The sequence below is a fragment of the Dryobates pubescens genome, chromosome 12 (assembly GCF_014839835.1).
Source record: "Dryobates pubescens isolate bDryPub1 chromosome 12, bDryPub1.pri, whole genome shotgun sequence".
NCBI classification, from domain to species: domain Eukaryota; kingdom Metazoa; phylum Chordata; class Aves; order Piciformes; family Picidae; genus Dryobates; species Dryobates pubescens.
The window spans coordinates 26,301,941-26,323,657 of record NC_071623.1 but is presented as its reverse complement, the minus strand read 5'-3'; the positions used below and the strand labels follow the sequence as shown (position 1 = coordinate 26,323,657).

The window sequence follows — 21,717 nt, the reverse complement described above, 5'->3', positions numbered from 1 at the left end:
TTCAGCATTTAGACATAGTTACTTTCAGTCAATGTGATATAGAAAGACAGGAATGTATGTGAAGCAGCTTCTCTGGCTACCTACATCCCTGGGCTCAGTGCTGGCTGCTGTGAAGTAGTTAAAGTGAACCAACAGGGTAACCTGGTTGCATCCCCCAGTGCAGAAGGGAGGGAAAAACAACAGACACAGAGAAATGAGATAGAAGAAGAGGACACAGTCTCAAGCTGCACCAGGGGAGGTTTAGGCTGGATGTTAGGAAGAAGTTCTTCACAGAAAGAGTATTTGCCATTGATTCCAATGCCCAGGGAGGTGGTGGAGTCACCATCACTGGAGGTGTTTAGGAAGAGACTGGATGAGGCACTTTGTGCCATGGTTTAGTTGTTTAGATGGTGTTGGGTGATAGGTTGGACTCGATCTCTAAGGTCTTTTCCAACCTGGTTCTATTCTATTCTGTAAGACGAAAACCTGCAGAACTGCACTAGGAATATACTGACAGGAGGTAGGAGAGTCACATTATTGCTGCTTTTTCTCCATGTACACCAGTACAGGTAACCTCTCTAAAAGAAAAATATTTTGTTCAATAAAACTATCAAAAAATAAGCCTTAAAAGAAAATTTCCAGGGATAAATGATGGTCATTTATTGAATAGGTTGGGCAATGACAGCAATAGATTTGAAAGAGCATTTGCGTACCAGTGGAGATAAACATGTGCTCATAATTCTGTGTGTACTTCTCTATTAGCTGCAGTATTTTTTTTCTGGAATTAAACCAATGCTACTTAATGGGCCAACATATCACAGAGCTAACCAGCTTTATGCACGGAGCACAAAATACATCAAATGCAATTTTACACTTGTTTTACTTTATTTTTAAGGAAGTCTTTACCATTACATGTGAATGCAGTCTCCTACTGAACAGAGAGGCAGACACTTCAGAAGATGAAGCTGACTAAAAGTTTGACACTTCTTGGTTGTTTTTTTAATTGCTCAGTTTAATGGCTGAACTTTTGGTAAATTATCCTTTGCTTTGACAGGATTATAATGACAAAAAAAAATCAAAAGGATAGAAGTGGAACATATAAGAAAGTATACTAAAATGTGTGCTATCCCTAATTGGTCTTTAGATCACAGAAATGAAATTCCATAGTTTTTCTACTATATATTCCTTCAACCTATTTCTGTAACAGTGTACAAAAGAATAATCACTGCCCACAGCTAAAGTCCTCAAAAATTCATTTGGCTGGTTTGTTTTATAAGGAAGAAGAACAAGAACTTTTATTAGGATAAAGAACAAACTCTACTCTATCCTTCCAGAGGAGACCTCATTGTTCTCTACAACTCCCTGAAGGGAGGTTGTAGCCAGGTGGCCCTTGGTCTCTTCTCCCAGGCAACCAGCACCAGAACAAGAGGACACAGTCTCAAGCTGCACCAGGGGGTGTTTAGGCTGGATGTTAGGAAGAAGTTCTTCACAGAAAGAGTGATTGACCAGTTGGTGCCATGGTTTAGTTGATTGGATAGTGTTGGGTGATAGGATAGAATGGGTGGCCCAGGGAGGTGGTGGAGTCGCCGTCATTGGAGGTGTTGAGGAGAAGACTTGATGGGGTGCTTGGTGCCATGGTTTAGTTGATTAGGTGGGTTGGATTGGTTGATGGGTTGGACGCGATGATCTTGAAGGTCTCTTCCAACCTGGTTTATTCTATTCTATTCTATTCTATTCAATGATCTCAAAGGTCTTTTCTAACCTGGTCTGGTCTGGTCTATTCTATTCTATCCTATCCTATCCTATCCTATCCTATCCTATTCCAGTCTCAGAGTTCAGAGTACACAACTTTGTGATTTTTTTCTTCAATTCTGCTAAACATTGAGCCAAAAGCCTTGCAATTCTAACACAAAAATCATGGCAATGCTCCAAATAATTTCAACTGATAGAGGACTGCTAGATCAGCTTTGCCTTGCATGATCAAATTCATACTCACTAGAGAACTACAGAATTTTATTCAGTTCATTATGCTTATGATCTTTAAGGAAAAAGGTCTAAATATGCCTAATCTGAAAGATATTGTAGTTATATGATTCTATTTTAAGGGAATTGCAAGTATTTGATTTTATTTTGAGTAGGAATGTGCCTCCTGGTACATGATCTTCAGGTGATTCATCCTTTACTTTGAACTGATGTAGGTAAACTCTGAAAACTGCACGGACGTTACCTACACATGTGGGTTGTGTGGATTGTGGGATTCACATTTAAAATGGTGTTCTGGATGTATCTCACACTTAAATGAGTTTTAAACATATTTCATTGCAATAGTTATGCAAAATATTTTACTGGGTTTTCAGAGGAGCTTAATTTTATGCTCATTACCAAATAGAATCATATCTTCCTTTGCAGAAATTATACTTGAGTTTGCAGGAGAGAACATAAGGTTCTTCCTGAAGGTTATCTTCTACATTATGCCATGTTTATTATAGATAAACAGACATAAACATATAAGGAAAGAGATCTCCTTAACATTTTGAAAGTCAAGAACAGAGTGGATATGTAAATGCCACATTTTTATTTGACCAAATGATTGTTTTGCACCAAAGTGAAGTAACAGTGAAATGCCTTATAAAAAGAGCACACACAAGCTAACGTAAAAATAGCCTGAGATAAATTAAATATTCATTCAACCTTAAACAACATTTTTTGTTTCATTTTTAGCTTGTGACAACAGAAAAGGAATAAAAGTGTTTAGAAACTATTTGTAATATTACAGGTATCCACAGCAACTTTTAACGTGCAGTTAAATCCAGAGAGCATTCATCTGTAGTACTGCAGAGATATATTTGTCTTCCCAAGTGACTGATATCCACTTCACTTAAGCAGTGCCATTCTGACTTACTTTGGCTGTCTGGGATTGCCTTGGTGGCATTCTAATGCTGCTTTTCCCCACCCCTCTCAGAACAGTCATTTTTGCTAAGAAGAAGAAGAATCTGTCCGCAGAATGATGATTAAGGTACTGTCACTACTGGGGGAAGAAATCTTGAATCCCTTTCTGCAGAGTAATACAGCTTCACTAATAACAGTAAAAAATTCCTGCACCATCCCATATAAATGTGTGTTTCCTGGAATAACAAAGAATTTGAGGGTTTGAAGCCCTCAAGCTGAGATTTGCATTCTACTTGAATCTTTAATACGGATTCGTACTGCTGTTCATCCATGTAACTAAATATGTGCTGGTTTTAACCCAATGAGCTCCAGGCATTGGGGATTATGGGAGACCTATTTTCGGTTATACTAACTGTAAGACTTCACGCTTAACTCTGATAACTGCTAGAGAAATTATCTGGAGCAAGATTAGATCCCTGATTATTAAAGGGTTATGCAAATCAGATCCTGTACAGCAGCTTTGGCAGGTGTCCCTTTCCTGAGAAATCATGGCAGAAGATATCTTTAAACCCATTTTATAGAAATTTTTGGCTCATTTTCATTCAAGTACCAGTACCAAGGGAAGCTCAAATTGATTCTCTTTTTCCTCCCAACTGCCTGACAGACCTTTAGTAAAGACTATATTTTGTGTAAATGATTTGGTACCTACTAATCAAATGATGGGCTTTGGCTCATATTCTTGCACATCCTTATAAAAATATTTTCCATTCCATGCAGACAAAAGAAATGTCAAATCTGTAAGCAGGTATGCAAATTACTGCCAGATGTATCAGAAGAGATCTTTTTAATGGTGCTTGAAATCCCTGGTATTCTGTCCACAGGATTAAAATTCTCCCTAGTATTTTCTGAAATGGCAACAATTAAAAATGTAAGACAATTGGAAGTTAGTAATTTGTCTTCTATGTTTTAGTTTTGACATACACTGCAATACTACATCAGGTTTCTATTTTCAAAGATTTACTGACCCCAAGTTTAATGTTCAGGTTTTGTTTCCTATCTAGCATCTCAATATTTACAGACATCTGCTCTGCTTGTGTAATTCCTTTCTACTTGCAAAGATTTGCACTTTATTCTGTTTTCAGAGACAGTGTTTATTCAAATTCTCTGTAAATTATTGCTTAAATGAAAAGATAATAGACATCTTTAATGTTTCATGGGTTTGTTTTCAGCTGTATTTCAATTTCATATAAACAGCCAAGTTATTTCTACATTTTTTTGTCATAATCTTGTCTAGAAGAATTCAGATTCTGAACGATCTATTTAGCCATAACAGGTCCTCTTAACTTTGATGTAAAGTTTCTTTTACATAATTATACAGACCAATGTATTATATTTGCATATGATGAAATTGTCTATTTCAAAAATACATTACTAAGTAAATGTTTTTGCACAGTTTTAGCATGCAAGAAAATAAGTGCTGTTTTCTTACAGCTCTGTATTAGAAAGTTGCTTTTCTAATGCAAACATTAGTGCATCATATTATATCTTCTTGTTTTCTCCCTTCAGGATTCTAGAGCATTATTATTATTATTGTTGTTGTTGTTGTTGTTGTTATAGCATGTTATCAGCTGTCCAGGTTGCAATGGATTATTGTTTATTATTGACTGATGTTTGTACATTTTTAGATGTGCCATCAAATCCTTACGGGGTCCGAGTTTTAGAGTTGTCACAAACCACTGCCAAAGTTGCATTCAATAAGCCAGATTCACATGGAGGTGTGCCCATTCATCACTACCAAGTGGATGTAAAAGAGGTATCCTCAGAAACCTGGAAAATAGTTCGCTCCCATGGAGTTCAAAGTAAGTATGCAAAACCTAAATGTATTTTAACTGAAAATAATGTCAAGGGAAAACAATACATGTGCGTGTTACGTGAGTCTTTGTTTCTCAATTAGTCTTAGTCCAGTAGCTGTATCTATATATTAATGCAGAGCTTTTAATAGCAGCTAGAAATCTTGATTTAATCTTGTAAAAGTCAACCAATAATTTTTAGTTTTAAAAGCATTTGTTGAACAAATTCTGCATTTTCTACTGTTCAGTCAAGCCCTGATTGTACTTTGATTGGGAAACAAAAAGGTACCTAGTTGCATTTGTGATAAATTCTAGCAGATATTCTAAAATGGGTTAAAAACTTGGTTTACTTGGGAGATACTATAGGGCAAAACCAGAAAAACAAAATATGTTACCAAAACACAGGCTGAGCAGCCTAGAGCAGTCTTTGCCAATGGAGATGCCAAAAAAATAGCATTAGTGTCCTATTTTTTTAATTAAAATGCTGCTAAATACTGCTGGAATCCTCCTGAAAAATTCATCCTTTGCTTGTTTCCTGAGCATTAAGAGCCTTTCAGCAAGTTTTCTAGAACATCTGTGTAAATTTTTCTCCATTTATGTTTTAGCTACTTACAGTGTCACGGTAGGATAACATTGAGAGATCCTCTTTCAAATCCCTATTTGAAATTCTTCCCTGGAAGAATTTTTAAAGAACCTTTTCTTTGTGTGAAAGCTTTTCTTTGTTTTTCTTTATGCTTATGCAGTTAGGATACTTCTATGTTTTTTTGAATGCTAAAACAAAAAACACATGTTTTTGAGGCAATTTTTCATTGTGCTTAGGTAACTAATGGGCACTGTCCTACTGTACCTCAGCATGTTCTCAGCTGAGTGAGGAGGATGTTTAGACTACATACAATTATTATTCCATAACATGATTTGTAGGGGTGTGGTCAGTAGGTTGAGAGAGTCCAACACAGAGATGAAGGGAGTGGAACGTATTCTTTAGGAGGACAGACTGAGGGAGCTGGGGCTCTTCATCATGGAAGAGAGGAGACTGAGGGGTGACCACATTCATGTGTTTGAATATGTAAAAGGTGAGTGCCAAGAGGATGAAGCCAGGCTCTTCTCAGTGATGCCCAACGACAGGACAAGGGGCAATGAGTGGAAGTTGAGGCATAGGAAGTTCCATGGAAACAGAAGGAAGAATTATTTCACTGTGAGGGTGATGGAATGCTGGAACAAGCTGCCCAGAGTGGTTGTGGAGTCTCCCTATCTGGAGGTATTCAAGACCCACCTGGATGAGTTCCTGTGTAACCTGGTATAGGTGATCCTGCTCTGTCAAGAGGGTTGGACTAGATGACTAGATGATCTCTCAAGGTCCCTTTCAGCCCCTAACATTCTGTGATCATAATTTTATACTTGGTAAATACTGCTTAATGGAAACAAAATCATGGTTTTCATTTATTCACTTCTTAGAGACAGGTTTATGGCTAAGATACAGATACTAAATGCTGTTTACAGAGGACAGTTAACTGCTTGTATATCTCAAAGTAATAATGGGCATGAGTCATGATTTTTTTTCACCAGCAGCCAGTAATAAACTATGCTGAAATTTTACAGGATGTCCTTTTATCAGACTGATTTAACTCTATAGTACTATAGCCCATTTTTGCCATGCTGTAGGTAACATGCAAATTCCAGGAACATCTTATAGGGTGAAGAGGCAAAAAAATCTACATGCAGGAGAAAGTTGTGTCTGGAAGACTATTGGCCTTTTAATGCAAAGACTCTCCAGGTTAAACTGGGTCTTCTGGTTCCTCTATTATGACCATAAGGAGTAGTGTAGTTGTTCTCATACAGTCATAGGTAACAGCATTAAACTCATCAAATGAACAAGGGTTGTATGTTAAAATGTAACAAACATTGTGGAAATTTGCCTACAGAACTGATTTTATAAATAAAGTGGTTATGAATGTTTAATAGATCTTTCAAATGGTTGTTGAAAAGAAGTGCTACAAGCACTAATAAGTCATTGATTATCTTGTGACTAAGAAATGCTAACTATGTGTAAAGTCTTCTGGAAGTAGGATTATAATTGTCTGGTTTTATTTGTATGAAAAATGCAATAGAAGCTTACCAAAGTTGTTAAACATTCTTATGTAATCAAACATCCAGTAAATACAAATAAGTTCAATCAGAAAAAATAAATAGTAAAACATTGATTCTGTGCAAATCTATTTAAACAGCTTGCAGTTCTCTCAATCTGGGAGGAACACTGCTGGTTTCTTCATAGAATCGCACAAAAGATGGCTTTCATCTCAAACTGTACTAGTTTGAGCTGTTTTCAGATCAAATTAAGGAGAAAATCCTAGAGTCTTGGAGCTGTAGCCAAGAATATGCTTCCCTATTCTCGCCCCTTTGTCTTTTATAATGAAGATCTCATTTCAAAGTCTGTACTGATTGCAGCTATTGAAGGAAAGCACAGAAAGTAAAAGCTGTCATTCTGATACATCAGCTTCAGACTATTTAAGGATTTAAAAGTCATAATCAATACTATCATAGTTCACTAAGAGATGAGCAAGTGATAGCCAGATTTTTCTGAACTTCTTAGGTGCTCTTCTGAATACAAAAACTGTTTTGTTGCAGGCTAGCTGCAAGTCTTTCTGTATCTTCACTTTACAGTTACAGTGCAGCATAGCTCCCTGGGAGTCAGAGTCCCCCAGAGGGGAGATGGGGGCCAGGGACAGTCAGGACTAACAGTGACCTCAGGGCCCAGACATATATGACCCTGTCAGTAGTGCAATGAGGCCACTAATTTTGAAGAAATAAAAGTGTGGGTAATATTGGCAAGGGTCATTCTCCAAGGAGAGTGGATAAACAGTGAAGAATATTTTCATGCTTTCCTCTGTAGATACAAAGAAACCAGTGAGAAGGTGTAATCTTGCACCTGGGGAAAATTGTCTTACCACAATCTTCTCTGCATTTGAGCTTCTTTTAAATGACATTCACTTATCAGTTTCTGAGTAATCACTAAAGACATCATAAGGAAAAGCCTGTATTTTTTTTCCCTTTCCAGCAGTATTGCATTTTTCAAGGAAGAAACAGAAAGGTCTTAGAGTCTATGACATTTGATTCTTCATGTCTGTTCAGTCCCTTCAATTTTCATTCACAGCAGCAGATAATAATATTTGTAATGATGTAACTTAACTAAGCCACTATGGATGGATTCTTGAAACTTCAAAAAAATATACCTTCTGAAAACTTTTGGATGTCTTCAGCAGGAATACAAGCATCTGTACTCCACTGTCACTATCTCTCATCATAAGATGGACATGGCACTAAAATCCTAGCAATTTTTCCTTCCTTTTTTTCTGCTTACAGCTAGAGAAACGTGAATGGAGCTTTCTTTTCAAAGCATTAAATATTAATATAAGAATGCATTACCAAAGAAAACCAATCTGTGTGTTTCTGCTGCTACTCAATTTGCTGAGTGTGGTGGTAGAAAATGAAGAACAAAGTGAAAACCCAGTCCCATATTAAGATTACTGCAGAAATTCACCTATGGAATATATGGATGTCATTTTAGCAAAGAGAGATCTGCATTTGGGGATTTGTATAGCAAATACTCTCTCTTCCTGTTCTCTCTCTTTCTTCCTGTGAACTGCAGTAAATATTAATACTCCCCTCTCTGTTTCTATTATGGAAAGGAAAAATAAAATGCACTTTTCTATTAAGAGTTATTCACAATGTGCTCTTTCTGGGTAATCATGGTAAAGACTGTTGAATCTGATGTGCCCTAAAAAATAACTTACTCAAAGAATGGCTCTTCTGACAAAGTTTTTAATGTGTGTTCAGGTGGCTACTCAACATGGAAATTTTATGTTCTTCTTTACATTGGCTCTTAAAAACCAAAACATGGCTTGTGGTGGATATTCTTCAAAAAAAAAAAAAAAGAATAAGAAAAATCAGCAAAGAAAATGTCAGGGCTTTACTGGCCAATCTTACTATAAACCTTCTAGAATAAAATAATGAATTTGAAGTAAGGTCTTGACATTTTCTTTTTTACATTTATAATAAGTATAATGTACCAACAGAAATGGGCAGTTCATGCTTTTGGATAAAACTAAATTTCAGGTTTGGTCTTTAAGCAAGGCTTCTTGATAGACATCACATGAACAGAAACTCTTTCATACACCTTTAGAAGTTTATAGTGCATGTCTTTCCACCAAGATTTCAGAAACCACATTATACAAAAGGATATTTCTTTCTTATGGCAAACTATAGCAGTTACTGTATCATGCTGTCATCATGGGAGAGGGGAGGAAATCTAATAGCTAAATCCATTAGGATTCTGATGTACTACACCTTCAGTTGTAGGTTTTGTACTTCCTGCTTTTATACTGCTGTCCTGCTTACTGCAGAGGGTGTTGGACCTTTGAAGGTCCCTTCCACCCCAGACATTCTGTGATTCTATAGTGAAGCATGAAATTATATACCCTCCACTGATTACTAAAACGCTTCCCCAGTATACCAGTACTTCACCATTAAGCTGGGGACACTTTAAAATGGATTCCTGACAAATATGGACCCCAAGAAATCAAATCATTTTCTTTATGATTTTAATGTAAGTAGAGTATATCTGTATAATTTGTAGATCAAGCAAACAAATTGTATATTATTTTGGTAGTCTAAGTCAACATCCAAAATTAATAGCTGAAAGTCTTTAAGGCAGAATTCCTTAGTGTGCAGCACTAAGTTGCTGAAGTAGAAGGAAAAAATGCATTAATTAGCCTGTTCCAGTGGAAAAATAATTTTTTAGAAAGTATTTGAGACATTGAGTTCCTTGGCATATCTGTCAGGTTTGGTTTCCTATGACATGAATTGTGATCACATTCAGTTCTTAAATGGCACTTCCTATTCCTGAGGAGTGTTTCTTCATTTCTGGAATATCATGTCTGTACTCCATCAATTTAGTAGCACTTGATGTCTGTATTGGGTTTGGCTGAGATGGAGCTAATTCTCCCTAGAGCATCTTTCGTACTGCTGTGTTTTGCAGTTATGCAGCTGGGTGCTGATCACACACTAGTGTTTTGGCTACTGCTGAGCCAAGCACCAAGGCTGTGCTTTTCCAGCATTTTCTCCCCAGCAGTAGGCTGAGAAAAGGGCAAGATCTTGGGAGGGGACACAGCTGGGCCAGCTGACCCAAACTGACCAAAGGGGTATTCCATATCGTATGACATCAGCTAAGATATAAAAGCTAAGGGAAAGAAGGAAGTGTGGGGACATTCATTGATGGTGTTTGTCTTCTGGAGCAACTGCTGCATGTGTTGGAGCCCTGCTTGCTGGGAAGTGATGGGACATTGTCTGCTAATGGGAAGTAGAAACGAATATCTTTGTGTGCTTTTGCTTCCGTGTATGGCCTTTGCTTTATACCCTATTAAATTGCTTCTATCTTGACTTATGGCACATTTGTTATATTTTCCCTCTCCCCTGTTTAAGAAGGGGAGTGATAGAGCAGCTTTGGTGGGCATCTGGCCTCAGGCCAGGGCCAAACCACCACAGTGTCTCAGAGATTCTTGTGCATGTTAAATAATGCTATAAGTATTTCAGAAAACATTTCTGGGTTGTGCTTTACAGCTTAGTAAGCCATTAGGCAGGCAATTTAAGCCAAGGAAAACATGGATGAAGAAAACCTGTAAAACCAAACCCAAAAAATTTGTTGTCATTTTATACATGACTTGTACCATGGCAATTGGTGCACAATATGGAGATTTTTTTTAATGTCACAGTAATTGTCATATTAGACTAGAATAGAGTAGAATAAACCAGGTTGGAAGAGACCTTCAAGATCATCATGTCCAACCCATCATCCAACACCATCTAATCAACTAAACAATGGCACCAAGCACACCCATCAAGTCTCCTCCTAAACACCTCCAGTGATAGAGACTCCACCACTTCCCTGGGCAGCCCATTCCAATGGGCATATTGTAATATTTACATAAATTAGTGGTTTAATATAAGAAAATATCTGTTGCCAATAGACAATAATTTAACACATCCAAGTGCTGGGTTCTGCACATTGGCCACAACAACCCCAGGCAGTGCTACAGGCTGGGGTCAGAGTGGCTGGAGAGCAGCCAGGCAGAGAGGAACCTGGGGGTGATGGTTGATGGTAGGCTGAACATGAGCCTTCAGTGTGCCCAGGCAGCCAGGAGGGCCAATGGCATCCTGGCCTGCATCAGGAACAGTATGGCCAGCAGGAGCAGGGAGGTCATTCTGCCCCTGTACGCTGCACTGGTTAGGCCACACCTTGAGTCCTATGTCCAGTTCTGGGCTCCTCAGTTTAGGAAGGAGGTTGACTTGCTGGAACGTGTCCAGAGAAGGGCAACAAAGTTGGTGAGGGGCTTGGAACACAAGCCCTATGAGGAGAGACTGAGGGAGCTGGGGTTGCTTAGCCTGGAGAAGAGGAGACTGAGGGGTGACCTTATTGCTCTCTACAAATACCTTAAGGGAGGTTGTAGACAGGCAGAGGTTGGTCTCTTCTCCCAGGCAACCAGCACCAGAACAAGAGGACACAGTCTCAGGCTGCACCAAGGGAGGTTTAGGCTGGAGGTTAGGAGGAAGTTTTACACAGAGAGAGTGACTGCCCATTGGAATGGGCTGCCTGGGGAGGTGGTGGAGTCACCATCACTGGAGGTGTTCAGAAGGAGACTTGATAGGGTGCTTGGTTGCATGGTTCAGTTGATTAGGTGGTGTTGGATGATGAGTTGGACACGATGATCTTCATTCCTGATATCAGTTAATATACTTACGATACTAAACCTAAACTCATGGGATTTCTTTTTCAAAAGAATCTGGATATTTAGTTTGATTCAAAAATAGTTTTCTCAAGTTAAAGCTGCTTTGAATTTACAAGAATGTGGGAGTTGCATATATTAAGCTATAGTAATGTAAGAGACAATACAAATAACACAAATAAAAATCTTATATTTTAATATATCTAAGTTTTGCTAAACTGGTATAATTTGCAACATGTCATACAATTAAAAAAACAAACAAGCAAACAAAAAACCCCAACAAAACCCCACCAAACCCAAAGCTGAATAAATGGATGTAGTTTACAACCAGTTTACAATCAAAATACAAACAATAGTAAATGGTAGGAAGATCACTTTTTGTCCAAAATACTTTGTGTTACACCTGCATGTAAGAAAGATATTCAGCCCCCTCATTCTGTCTCTATACTACTCCTACCGTGAGTGCCAACCTCCGGGGATGCGTGCCTTTATCAGACCAAAAACAACCCGGGCCAATCCGGTGTGTGGGGTGTCCCTGCCCACGGCAGGGGGGTTGGAACTAGATGATCCTTGTGATCCCTTCCAACCCTGACTGATACTATGATATTCCTGGCCTCCACCCAGCTTAATCTTTGCTGTATAACTCTCACATAGATGGATGGATTAGAGAGACTGGGAAGCAAGGAGAAGCGTGAAAGGAAAACTAGGTTTAAATATTGCAGGTTTTTGTACAGATCTAAAACATTAGGAGAATGGGCTGTACTTCTCACATTCAAAGATGAATAAAATGTCATGAGAAATTAAGAAAACCCAGAAAATCTACTTCACAGCACCACTGTCAATATCTGAGGTTACTTTTCAATAGCTTGTAATTCTGTGTTTGCAGTTGCATTTAGTCAAAGCTCATTGTAAAATGTGATTTATGTTCAAGTGGTGGTGTTGTGTGGTTTTTTTTAAGGACATAGAGCTTAAAATCTCTAAGAACAAATGCAAGGTACTTTGATTGCAAGAAGTATTGTAGTAAATATTTTAATAAGCAATTAAATAGAAATCAATTTTTCCAGATATATTTCACCTCTTATTCCTCTGTTGTAATATCACCTCTCAGGTAAATTTGCAGCGAACATCCTGCTCTGATGTCAAGGTCTTTCTGCTTTGTTAAGGTGAATCTTGTTAAGCAGAGAGCGATGAAATGCAATATTTAATATGAATAACTGATAAATTAGATGCATGGTGCAACTGCAAATTTTGCCTTTCAAATCTGAATTCTAACCATCTGCATTTATTTTACATTGCAAATTGCTTACAGAAAGGCAAAGTACATTTGTGGAATATTTATGCATGTATAAACTCATGCTGCATTTTGTAATACAAAATAGGAAAGTGTTCCTGGAGGACAACATATTCTTTAAGTATTTTTGAGGTCACTGAATGACAGAGTAGTTATGAATAGCCTTATCTGTATTACATTTCACAATATCATAAAATCATAGAATGTTAGGGGTTGGAAGGGACCACTAGAGATCATCTAGTCCAACTGCCTTGCCAAAGCAGGATCTCCTAGGGCAGGTCACACAGGAATGCATACAGGTGAGCTTTGAAAGTCCACAGAAAGGAGACTTCACAACCTCTCTGGATAGCCTGCCTGGTTCTCTGTCACCCTCAACATAAAAAGGTTTCTTCTCATGTTAAGATGGAACTTCCTGTTGTTCACGCCTATAGCCATTGTTGCTTGACCTATTGCATTAAATATCATAAAACAAATCTCCTTTTTATTGCTTGTTTTTCCCCCCCCCCCTCTCTTTTTTTTTCTTCCCCCTTAATTTTCAAGAAATAAAGGACAGTAGGGCAGGATTGAGAAAGAAAACATTATGAATGAAAATTATCTTTGTGTGTAAGAAGCAAAAGAACAGTTGTTGAAAACGTACATTTTTAAAAGCTTTGCTTTCGCAGGGTACTGAATACCATCAACCATACATTTGGATCATGCTTTAGTCCCTTTGCTTGTTGCTGTAAGGATGGCCTCTTTGAAAGGTGGTTTATTTGTACTTCAGATTGGAGTGGTTAGGTTTTTGCAAGCTTCTGCATTTGGTAATAGAGCAAGCAGAGTGTCTTTTACTCACACTTTGTGTGCTCCAGGGTTGAAAACTGCAAGAACTAGAGGAATAAAAGGCAGAACTCCTGTGTCATAACCTGCTTCCTAGGTAGCTCCAAGGCTGCAGCAACATACCGTGGCCATATTATATTGAATTATGTAAAGAACTGGTTTATTATTGAAGTCTTTTGCACCTTTAGTGAACTAGAAAAAATAGCTACTGAGAAAACTTCAGTTAACAAAAAAAAAAAATAATGAACAAGAGATACTTGAAGGAACTGCTTCAGATTTGCAAGAAATATTTTTATTGTAATCCAAAAAGATTTTGCCATATACTGGAAGAAATGGAGTATTACAAAGCCTTTTTAGACAGACAAGGGGTAAAAATAATATTATCCATGGGTTTGCTCAGTTTTAAGTAAGAATGTGTGTTTGATAGATAAATTCCTCTTCAATGGTGATAAGAAACAAAACTTAGCTCATAGTTGCACAAGATTAATAGGATAAGAGGGTAATCAGTACAAGTGGTTGAATTGTTTACAAAATACTCTAAGTAACTGTTAAATTTATGTAACATAAAAATGTGAAGAAGATATGGTAACATGGGTTCTTATTAATGGGAGCACAATATCTTTTGTAAGCCTATAGCCTTAAAATACTGCATGCAGTTAACAGTTTTTTCTTAACACTAACTTGTGTAAGTCAATTATTTGGTATACAGTCCATGCAAGGCTGGACTTTTGGAAGAAGTTCTTCACAGAAAGTGAGATTGGCCATTGGAATATGCTGCCCAGGGAGGTGGTGGAGTTACCACCACTGGAGGTGTTTAGGAAGAGACTGGACGGGGCACTTGGTGCCATGGTTTAGTTGATTAGATAGTGTTGGATGATAGGTTGGACTCAATGATCTCAAAGGTCTTTTCCAACCTGGTTGATTCTATGCTATTCTATTGTATTCTAGTTTCATATGAGGTTATAGGATCAGTTTACTGATACAATGATCCATCTCAGTAAATTGATTTTGTTCTAGGAATGTTTCTCCTAGGGTTTTGCTGGTGTTTTTTTCCTAGATTGTGTACTATGTTGTTATTTAGATGCAATACAGATTGACTTTGGGTTACTTGTTTAAAAAGTTAGAAAACTTGTTAATTCTTACGTCCTAAATATGTTATATGACAGATGCCATTTTCTGGATTCATGCTGATTCAATATATTACAAACTATATTGTCAATCCATAAATTTGCTCTTTTCTAGGAGCTTTGGGTTACCCTTTAGCTTGCTTTACTTTCCTTAATTTATAGCACTGTACATTTTGTTCTAAAGGTTACTTAATCTTTTCATATTAGTTTTATTTAATAGAAATGGGTATCAAAGGTATTCCCTCAAATGATTCTACTTCTGGTTCAATTAGCATACTGATATATCAGAATCCTACCCAATAAAAATGAAAGTTGAATGTGTGGAGAAAAGGAGCTTAACAGGATAATTGTGTTTTGGAGCTGCACTCAAAATATTCAAGCAGTTATTACCAGGTATAATTTTTTTTATATATCAACCACTAAGAAGTGTTTTACAAAGCAAATTATTCACGTTAGTGAACACTATATGAGATTAATTATACCTGATTTACCACACTATGGATCTTTATTCACAGGTAGTTTATATGCACAGTTAATTAAGCCACTACAACCTTTATTCCAAAATAATGCAATAATTATACATTAGAGTGCAAAAAGAATGATGGAAATTCCCAACAGAGCCATTCTCTCTGTTTTTGAAAATGGTTACATTTGTTTCTGTGTATATACTTTAGGGAATGACTTAAGGCTTGGTAATGTCTCTGTATAGTAATGGAAATTATGCCAGTGATTTTACTGGCAGTAGAATTCACTACCATTATGGTTTATCATATGATGTGCAGCCTCAAATATTGTCATTATTAAAGTTCATTTATTTGTGTTAGTTGAATTCTGACATTTATAGCCAGATGCTTGAACGGTATTTATGAAATTAATTGTTATTTGGGCACGGCAAACAGATGGAGCTGAGACAGCCTGGCTGTTTCTGCATAGAAATAAACATCTTGCCTATTGTGTAGCAAAACCTTGTTTTATTTTTTCCGATATTTCTCCCCTGTGGCAATTTCTAACTTCATTTCATCAACACTTCTGCGAGCTAACTCTCTGAAGCTCATGTAGAAAAACATTTTTTATACTCTTCCTCCTACTGTGCAAATTCATAGATGAACCAAAACAGTGTTGGTCACTGGTGAAATTCCTCAGGTTGTGTGACATCTACAAAACTCTGAGACATTTGTAAAGACCCTTTGTGATATACTGCCATAGATTCCACACTGTTCTCACAGAGCAGAAGGCCAACAGCATCTTGGGCAGCATGTAATTCTGTCCAGGGATGTAATTCTGCCCCTGTACTCGGCACTGGTGAGGCCTCAACATGATTACTGTGTGCAGTTCTGGGTCACTCACTTCAAGAAAGATAGTGAGATGCTGGAGCAGGTCCAGAGGACAGTGACAAGACTGGTGAAGGAACTGGAGGGAAAGTCTTAGGAGAGGCTGAGGGAGCTGGGGATGTTTAGCCGGAAGAAGAGGAGACTCAGGGGGGACCTTATCTCTACAACTGCTTGAAAGGAAGTTGTAGGAAGGTGGGGTTCAGGCTCTTCTCCCAGGCAACTTGTGACAAGATGAGAAAGCATGGCCTGAAGCTGCACCCCAGGAGGTTTAGTTTGGATGTTAGGAAGCACTTCTTCATGGAAAGGGTAATTAGACACTGGAATGGACTACCCAGGGAGGTGATGGAGTTGCTGTCCCCTGGAGGTGTTTAAGGAAAGATTGGCTGTGGCAATTAGTGACAGGATCTAATCAGTGTGGTGGTGTTGGGTCATAGGTTGGACTTGATGATCTCAGAGGTCTAGTCCAGCCTCAATAATTGTGTGTGATTCTGTGATTCGTATAACATACATTACACCAATTTTTTTTCTCATTCATATGTTCAAAGTCTGTGAGACAGCTCCTTAATCTTAGCTAATTACTCTAAGTATTCATTTACAGCTGGAATATTTAAAGTACTCTGATGAAGAACTGTTCTTTTCTTTGCTTTCAAGGAGGATATTGTTACAATTTTCTGCCTATGTACAGACCACATCCACATCATACCATCACAGATACCAAGTGGCTCCAGTTTTGGCTATCAGATTTAGTTGGGTGATTCTATAAGTGTATTTGTAAGTCATTGTATCTAGACATATAGTACTATGCAGGGGATTCTAAAGTAAATACTGTTCTTTAAATACTATGTAATGCTATTTACAGAGGCCCCAGAAGCCACCTAAGTGTTTGTACAATCACATCCTTAGGTTTTATGTAAACACATTCATGTTTTATTTAATGTAGACTCATAATCATGCTTTTATGTTATTTAAATTTTAAAAACATTTACAGTAACACTAATTTTTAGTGTGTCCTAAAGTTTATTTTCAGTTAAATTATTCAGCCTTGGAAAGTAAGCATGGCTGAAAGGCAAGTGAAACACTGCTGCTGCTTGGTTTATGTTTTAAATTTCATCTTACCATGACTGAATGTTACATATAATAATCCTTCCCTTCTCCAAATTCTATTCCTATTCTCATGATAGTACTTTATTTTTTTCATTACATGGTTGTACTTTATAGCTTGATATTTTTAAATCTTGAAAATGTGCTGAAGATACACAATTCTATTCTGTTTACAAGTAAACAGTTGCCATGTTTCAATGAGAAATGTAGAAATTACTGTTTTCCCAAAAATTCATTAAATCCCTTTAGGTCCACATGTAATGTGATCTCTGTCTACTGCAGAAACTAAAGAAATAGAAATTTTAATGAGTCTGGACTCAAAAGAATAAGAGTACTGACAGAAGTAATTATTCTTTCATTAAATGTATGACTTGAAAATCAGCCTAAAGCAACTGTTAAAACACTCCTATATAAGGAAAAACTCTGGACTCCTTAGAGACAGAGACTACTACCTTTTTTTACAAGGCATAACATTTCTATATCCTCCTTTACAATAATAGTAAGGCCCTGCTTTTCTGGGTGCAAGAAGTACTTTAGGTAACATCCATTCAATTTATGCCCATTCCCTACTATGAACCTGATACCTGGAGAGCTCATCACACAGCTGGCAAACAGCAAGGTGACAACTGCTGTAGAGGCAATAAAAGGAGTCTTTCTTGTAAAGGTGGGATAATGGTCCAAGAACTTTGTATGGATCAGTTTCCAAATGCATACTAATACTGGTATTAGTAATACATACTACTATGTATTATACATAGAATACATATAGAATACATAGAATAAACCAGGTTGGAAGAGACCTTCAAGATCATCACATCCAACCCATCAACCAATCCAACACCACCTAAACAACTAACCCATGGCACCAAGCACCCCATCAAGTCTTCTCCTGAAGTACAGTTCCATAGAGTAATATGCAGTACTGCACTGCCACAAGGGATCCTGAAATCCAACATTATTTTCCTGGATTTTGTTTCTAGACTTGTTGCTGTACATTAGAGCAGCATCTTTTTTTTTTTTTTCTGGCAAGATTTTCTCTCTATTGTTTTTTCTTCTGAGGGCATCTCCAGGTAGAATCATAGAGATAGGCTGTGTGAAAGGTTGCTGCCAGGGAAATTCAGTCATGATTTCTAAAAATGTTCTGAGTTGAAGCCCTTTTGCTTCTCAAATCACCTTTTTTTGATTATTGCAATTTGATATCTCCTCTTAAATATCTGCAAACCTACCTAATTCACTTTCAGATCCTTTGTTGATAACTCAGAACTCTTCCTTTGATCATATCCATCTGTAATGTTAGGTCTTGAGTACATCAATAAACTTGCAGAGAGCCTAGGACCAGTAATTCACCACTAATGTGCATGTAGCTGCATTGAGGAGTGTAGTTCAAGGATGGTTGATACTGCTTTCCATGAGGGAAGAATGGCAAGGTATGAATGGTATGAAGGTGGCTTGAACATGCCCATTTTCAGCAAAAATTTTGTAAGGTTCATGCCTCCTGTGCTCACAATCTGAATATAAAGTACCAAGCCTCATCAAAGTCCTTAACTGCTGCCTATGACTTCTGTAATACTGACATTAAATTCCCTCAGAAGCATAACTTACTCAGTCCCAACAATGATTTTCTACAACAAAGAAGAAGGGGATTTCTGGCACTTTACAAGAAAACTTAAGTTTGGAACCACTAGAGTATTAGAAATCTGTGACTTGCAAGATGGAAGTGAACCAAACAAATAGTGAAATTGCCTGATGTTTTTAACAACATTTTTATTTCAGCATTTTTTCCCCCTGTATTTTTTTCTTTCATCATTTTTTTTTTTTTTAGCAATGGTTGTTCTCAGCAATTTGGAACCAAATACCACATATGAAATCAAAGTAGCTGCTGTAAATGGAAAAGGTCAAGGAGAGTATAGCAAAATTGAGATCTTTCAGACCTTACCTGTCCGTGAGTAATACTTATACTATTAAATGAAAATGTAAATTATTATTAGAATATGTGATCTTCCTATGAGCTAGAAATCTGAAATATGATTCACTGTGGGTAATAAGTTGGTGGGGTTTTTTAAATTGTATGCTACTTCCCAGTGTATAACATCAGTCTTTACATTGTTTCTCATGTTTTGCTCCTCTTAGTCCCCCTTCACCATAACCAAGTAGCATGTGTGAACGTAAAGTGGAGAATTTATTCCATTATCTGTATTTTCCAGACTTAGAGACATCTTTGGTTTATATCCAAAAGCACAAACAATGATACAAGATTAACCCTTTTTCTCATTTACTCTCAGGGTATGAGAGATATCTGTGAGAAATGAATTGGCCCTTTCTAGAGAAATGTCTTCTGTAAAATGTGCTGCCAGAAATGTTGCAGTGATTTCTGAGTGTAATTAAGAATACTGGCCCCAGTGGAATAAAAAAGAGGCATCATGGAACTACAAATAAAAAATATTGGTGTTCTTTTATTATCTATGTATTGATGCATTTCTTCCATCCCAAACCAGTAACTTGGCAACTTTCAGATTTCTTTTGATTAATGCATATGCGTGTTCTCAATATATTGATGGAACAAAGAGTTTATTGTTACTCATATAGAATATCATACCTAATAGAAAAGTGATTAGAAAATGCTAAAAAATTATGTTATCTGATAGAAAGCTAGGAAAATTCTGAATTGAGGTTTATCTTTACTTTGATAAGAGATAAGCACAAGCATTGCAACATTTCTAATGGATCTGTTTCTGGGTGAATGCAAATTCACAGATAATTCGGAGGTAAGACTTCAGTATGACAACGCATGCTCATTTGAGATCTGATTTAAAACTTTATAATAGACATTGCATGTGAACATTACAATTAATTTACACTAGAAAATACTTGAAGCAAAATATTTAGCACAGTTAATAAGGATGTTCCGCTGTACTTGGAGGAATCTCATTATTTTTAAATGTTTTAATTAACAGTATTCTGGGCAAGTTCCCAGATGGACTTATCTTGTGTAGGCTTATCTTATGTAGACTTCCCAGTTTAAGACTTATCCTACTGCTGAGCTATTATCTACTGGTTTTATCCTTTGTTTTTTAGGGGAGCCAAGCCCTCCTTCAATTCATGGACAACCAGGAAGTGGAAAAAGTTTTAAGCTCAGCATAACTAAACAAGATGATGGAGGTGCCCCCATTTTGGAATATATTGTCAAATACAGAAGTGTAAGTATTTCACTTAATCAAAGTATGTGTGTTTTTCTTAATAATGTCTGCTTTTTATGTAAAGAAGACTGTTGAAATCATTGGAACTGATGCAAAACATTTTGCATACTACAAGACAATATAGTATAGTATTTTTTTTACTAGCTACTTTAATGCCAGATTATAAAACAAATAAAAAAGAAGAAATCCACCCTGCTGTTTTTACAGGTATATCTGCAAGTTCATTCTAAGAAGACTGCATTCTCTGTTTATTACATGGTAAATGGGGAACGCTTGTCTTCAGCTCTCAAAAGCGCAGTAAATTATCAGGCATTAAACTTACATAATTAAGGGTTGTTTGATCAGCAAATTATTAACCTGTTATAAATGCATCTTTATTGATGGATTCCACTGCATTCCAGTGCTCCATATGAATTTTGAATGAGATGAATTATCTGTCCACATTTCATATTTTCTGTTTTCATATATTCTGAGGCTCAACTTAAATAATTGACAATTTGTGAGGACTTTCACGAGTTTCAGTGTACACATCATGCAGTCACATGGAGATTATTTGCCTTGTATCAGATGGTGTCAAGTTTGATGTTCTCTCACTAAATCTGGCAAGTTTAGAAAAGAGGCTTTTCTGCAATGTGCCATTCTTCCTTTCCTGATACACTATGTTTAGAAATTATTCAGTTGAAGAAGTAACTACAGAGCTGGCAAATGCAATGAATTGAATTGCTTGGGTGTTACATGTGAACGCAAAGCAGCCTTTGGAAGATACTACACAGGTTAAGCTCAGCACTACAAACAGCATGCAAACAATGTGTGATACAGGAATGATCACATGGCACATCATCACAGGCAAAATTTTGTGCTTACTGTTCAAGTGCATTTTGACTGTGATGGATGTGCAACCTGATCTAAGTGAACCTGCTTCAGCATGAAGGTTGGACTAGGTGGTCCTCAGAGGTCCTTTCCTACCCCTACCATTCTGTGATTCTCTGATACACTGTAGTTGCACATGGTGTGATTGTGAAGTTGTGTTTGGCACATGATGTTGCGCACTATTCCTTGCAAATACGTATCACTCTGTGCTCTTGTAGCTGTTTGGTCCCAGCCGTCAGTTACGATTTTTGGTATCATATCCTGAATTACTTCATAATGCTTAAAAAGCAAATATTTAAACGGGCTTCTTAGTGACTGGAAAAGGGAGTTCTGTTTTTATACTTTGGGGGTCTCAGAATACCAGCAGTAAGCTGGGGGAGGGGAGGAGAAGCAGTTGGTTTTGGTTTGGTGAGGTGTTTTTTTAGTTGGTTCATTTGGTTTTTTGTTTTGTTGGGGTTTGTTGTTCTTTGCTTTGGGGTTTGGGGTT

General features: G+C 37.2%; 1 protein-coding gene across 1 annotated transcript in view; it reads left to right on the top strand.

Moving 5' to 3' along the window:
* NCAM2 (neural cell adhesion molecule 2) overlaps positions 1–21,717 on the top strand; it is a 198,250-nt gene that overhangs the window by 144,939 nt on the left and 31,594 nt on the right. The window contains exons 12-14 of the mRNA XM_054165884.1: positions 4,554–4,727; positions 18,986–19,105; positions 20,239–20,360. Of these exons, the coding sequence (XP_054021859.1) occupies positions 4,554–4,727; positions 18,986–19,105; positions 20,239–20,360 (416 nt within the window). The remainder of the gene's footprint in view (positions 1–4,553; positions 4,728–18,985; positions 19,106–20,238; positions 20,361–21,717) is intronic.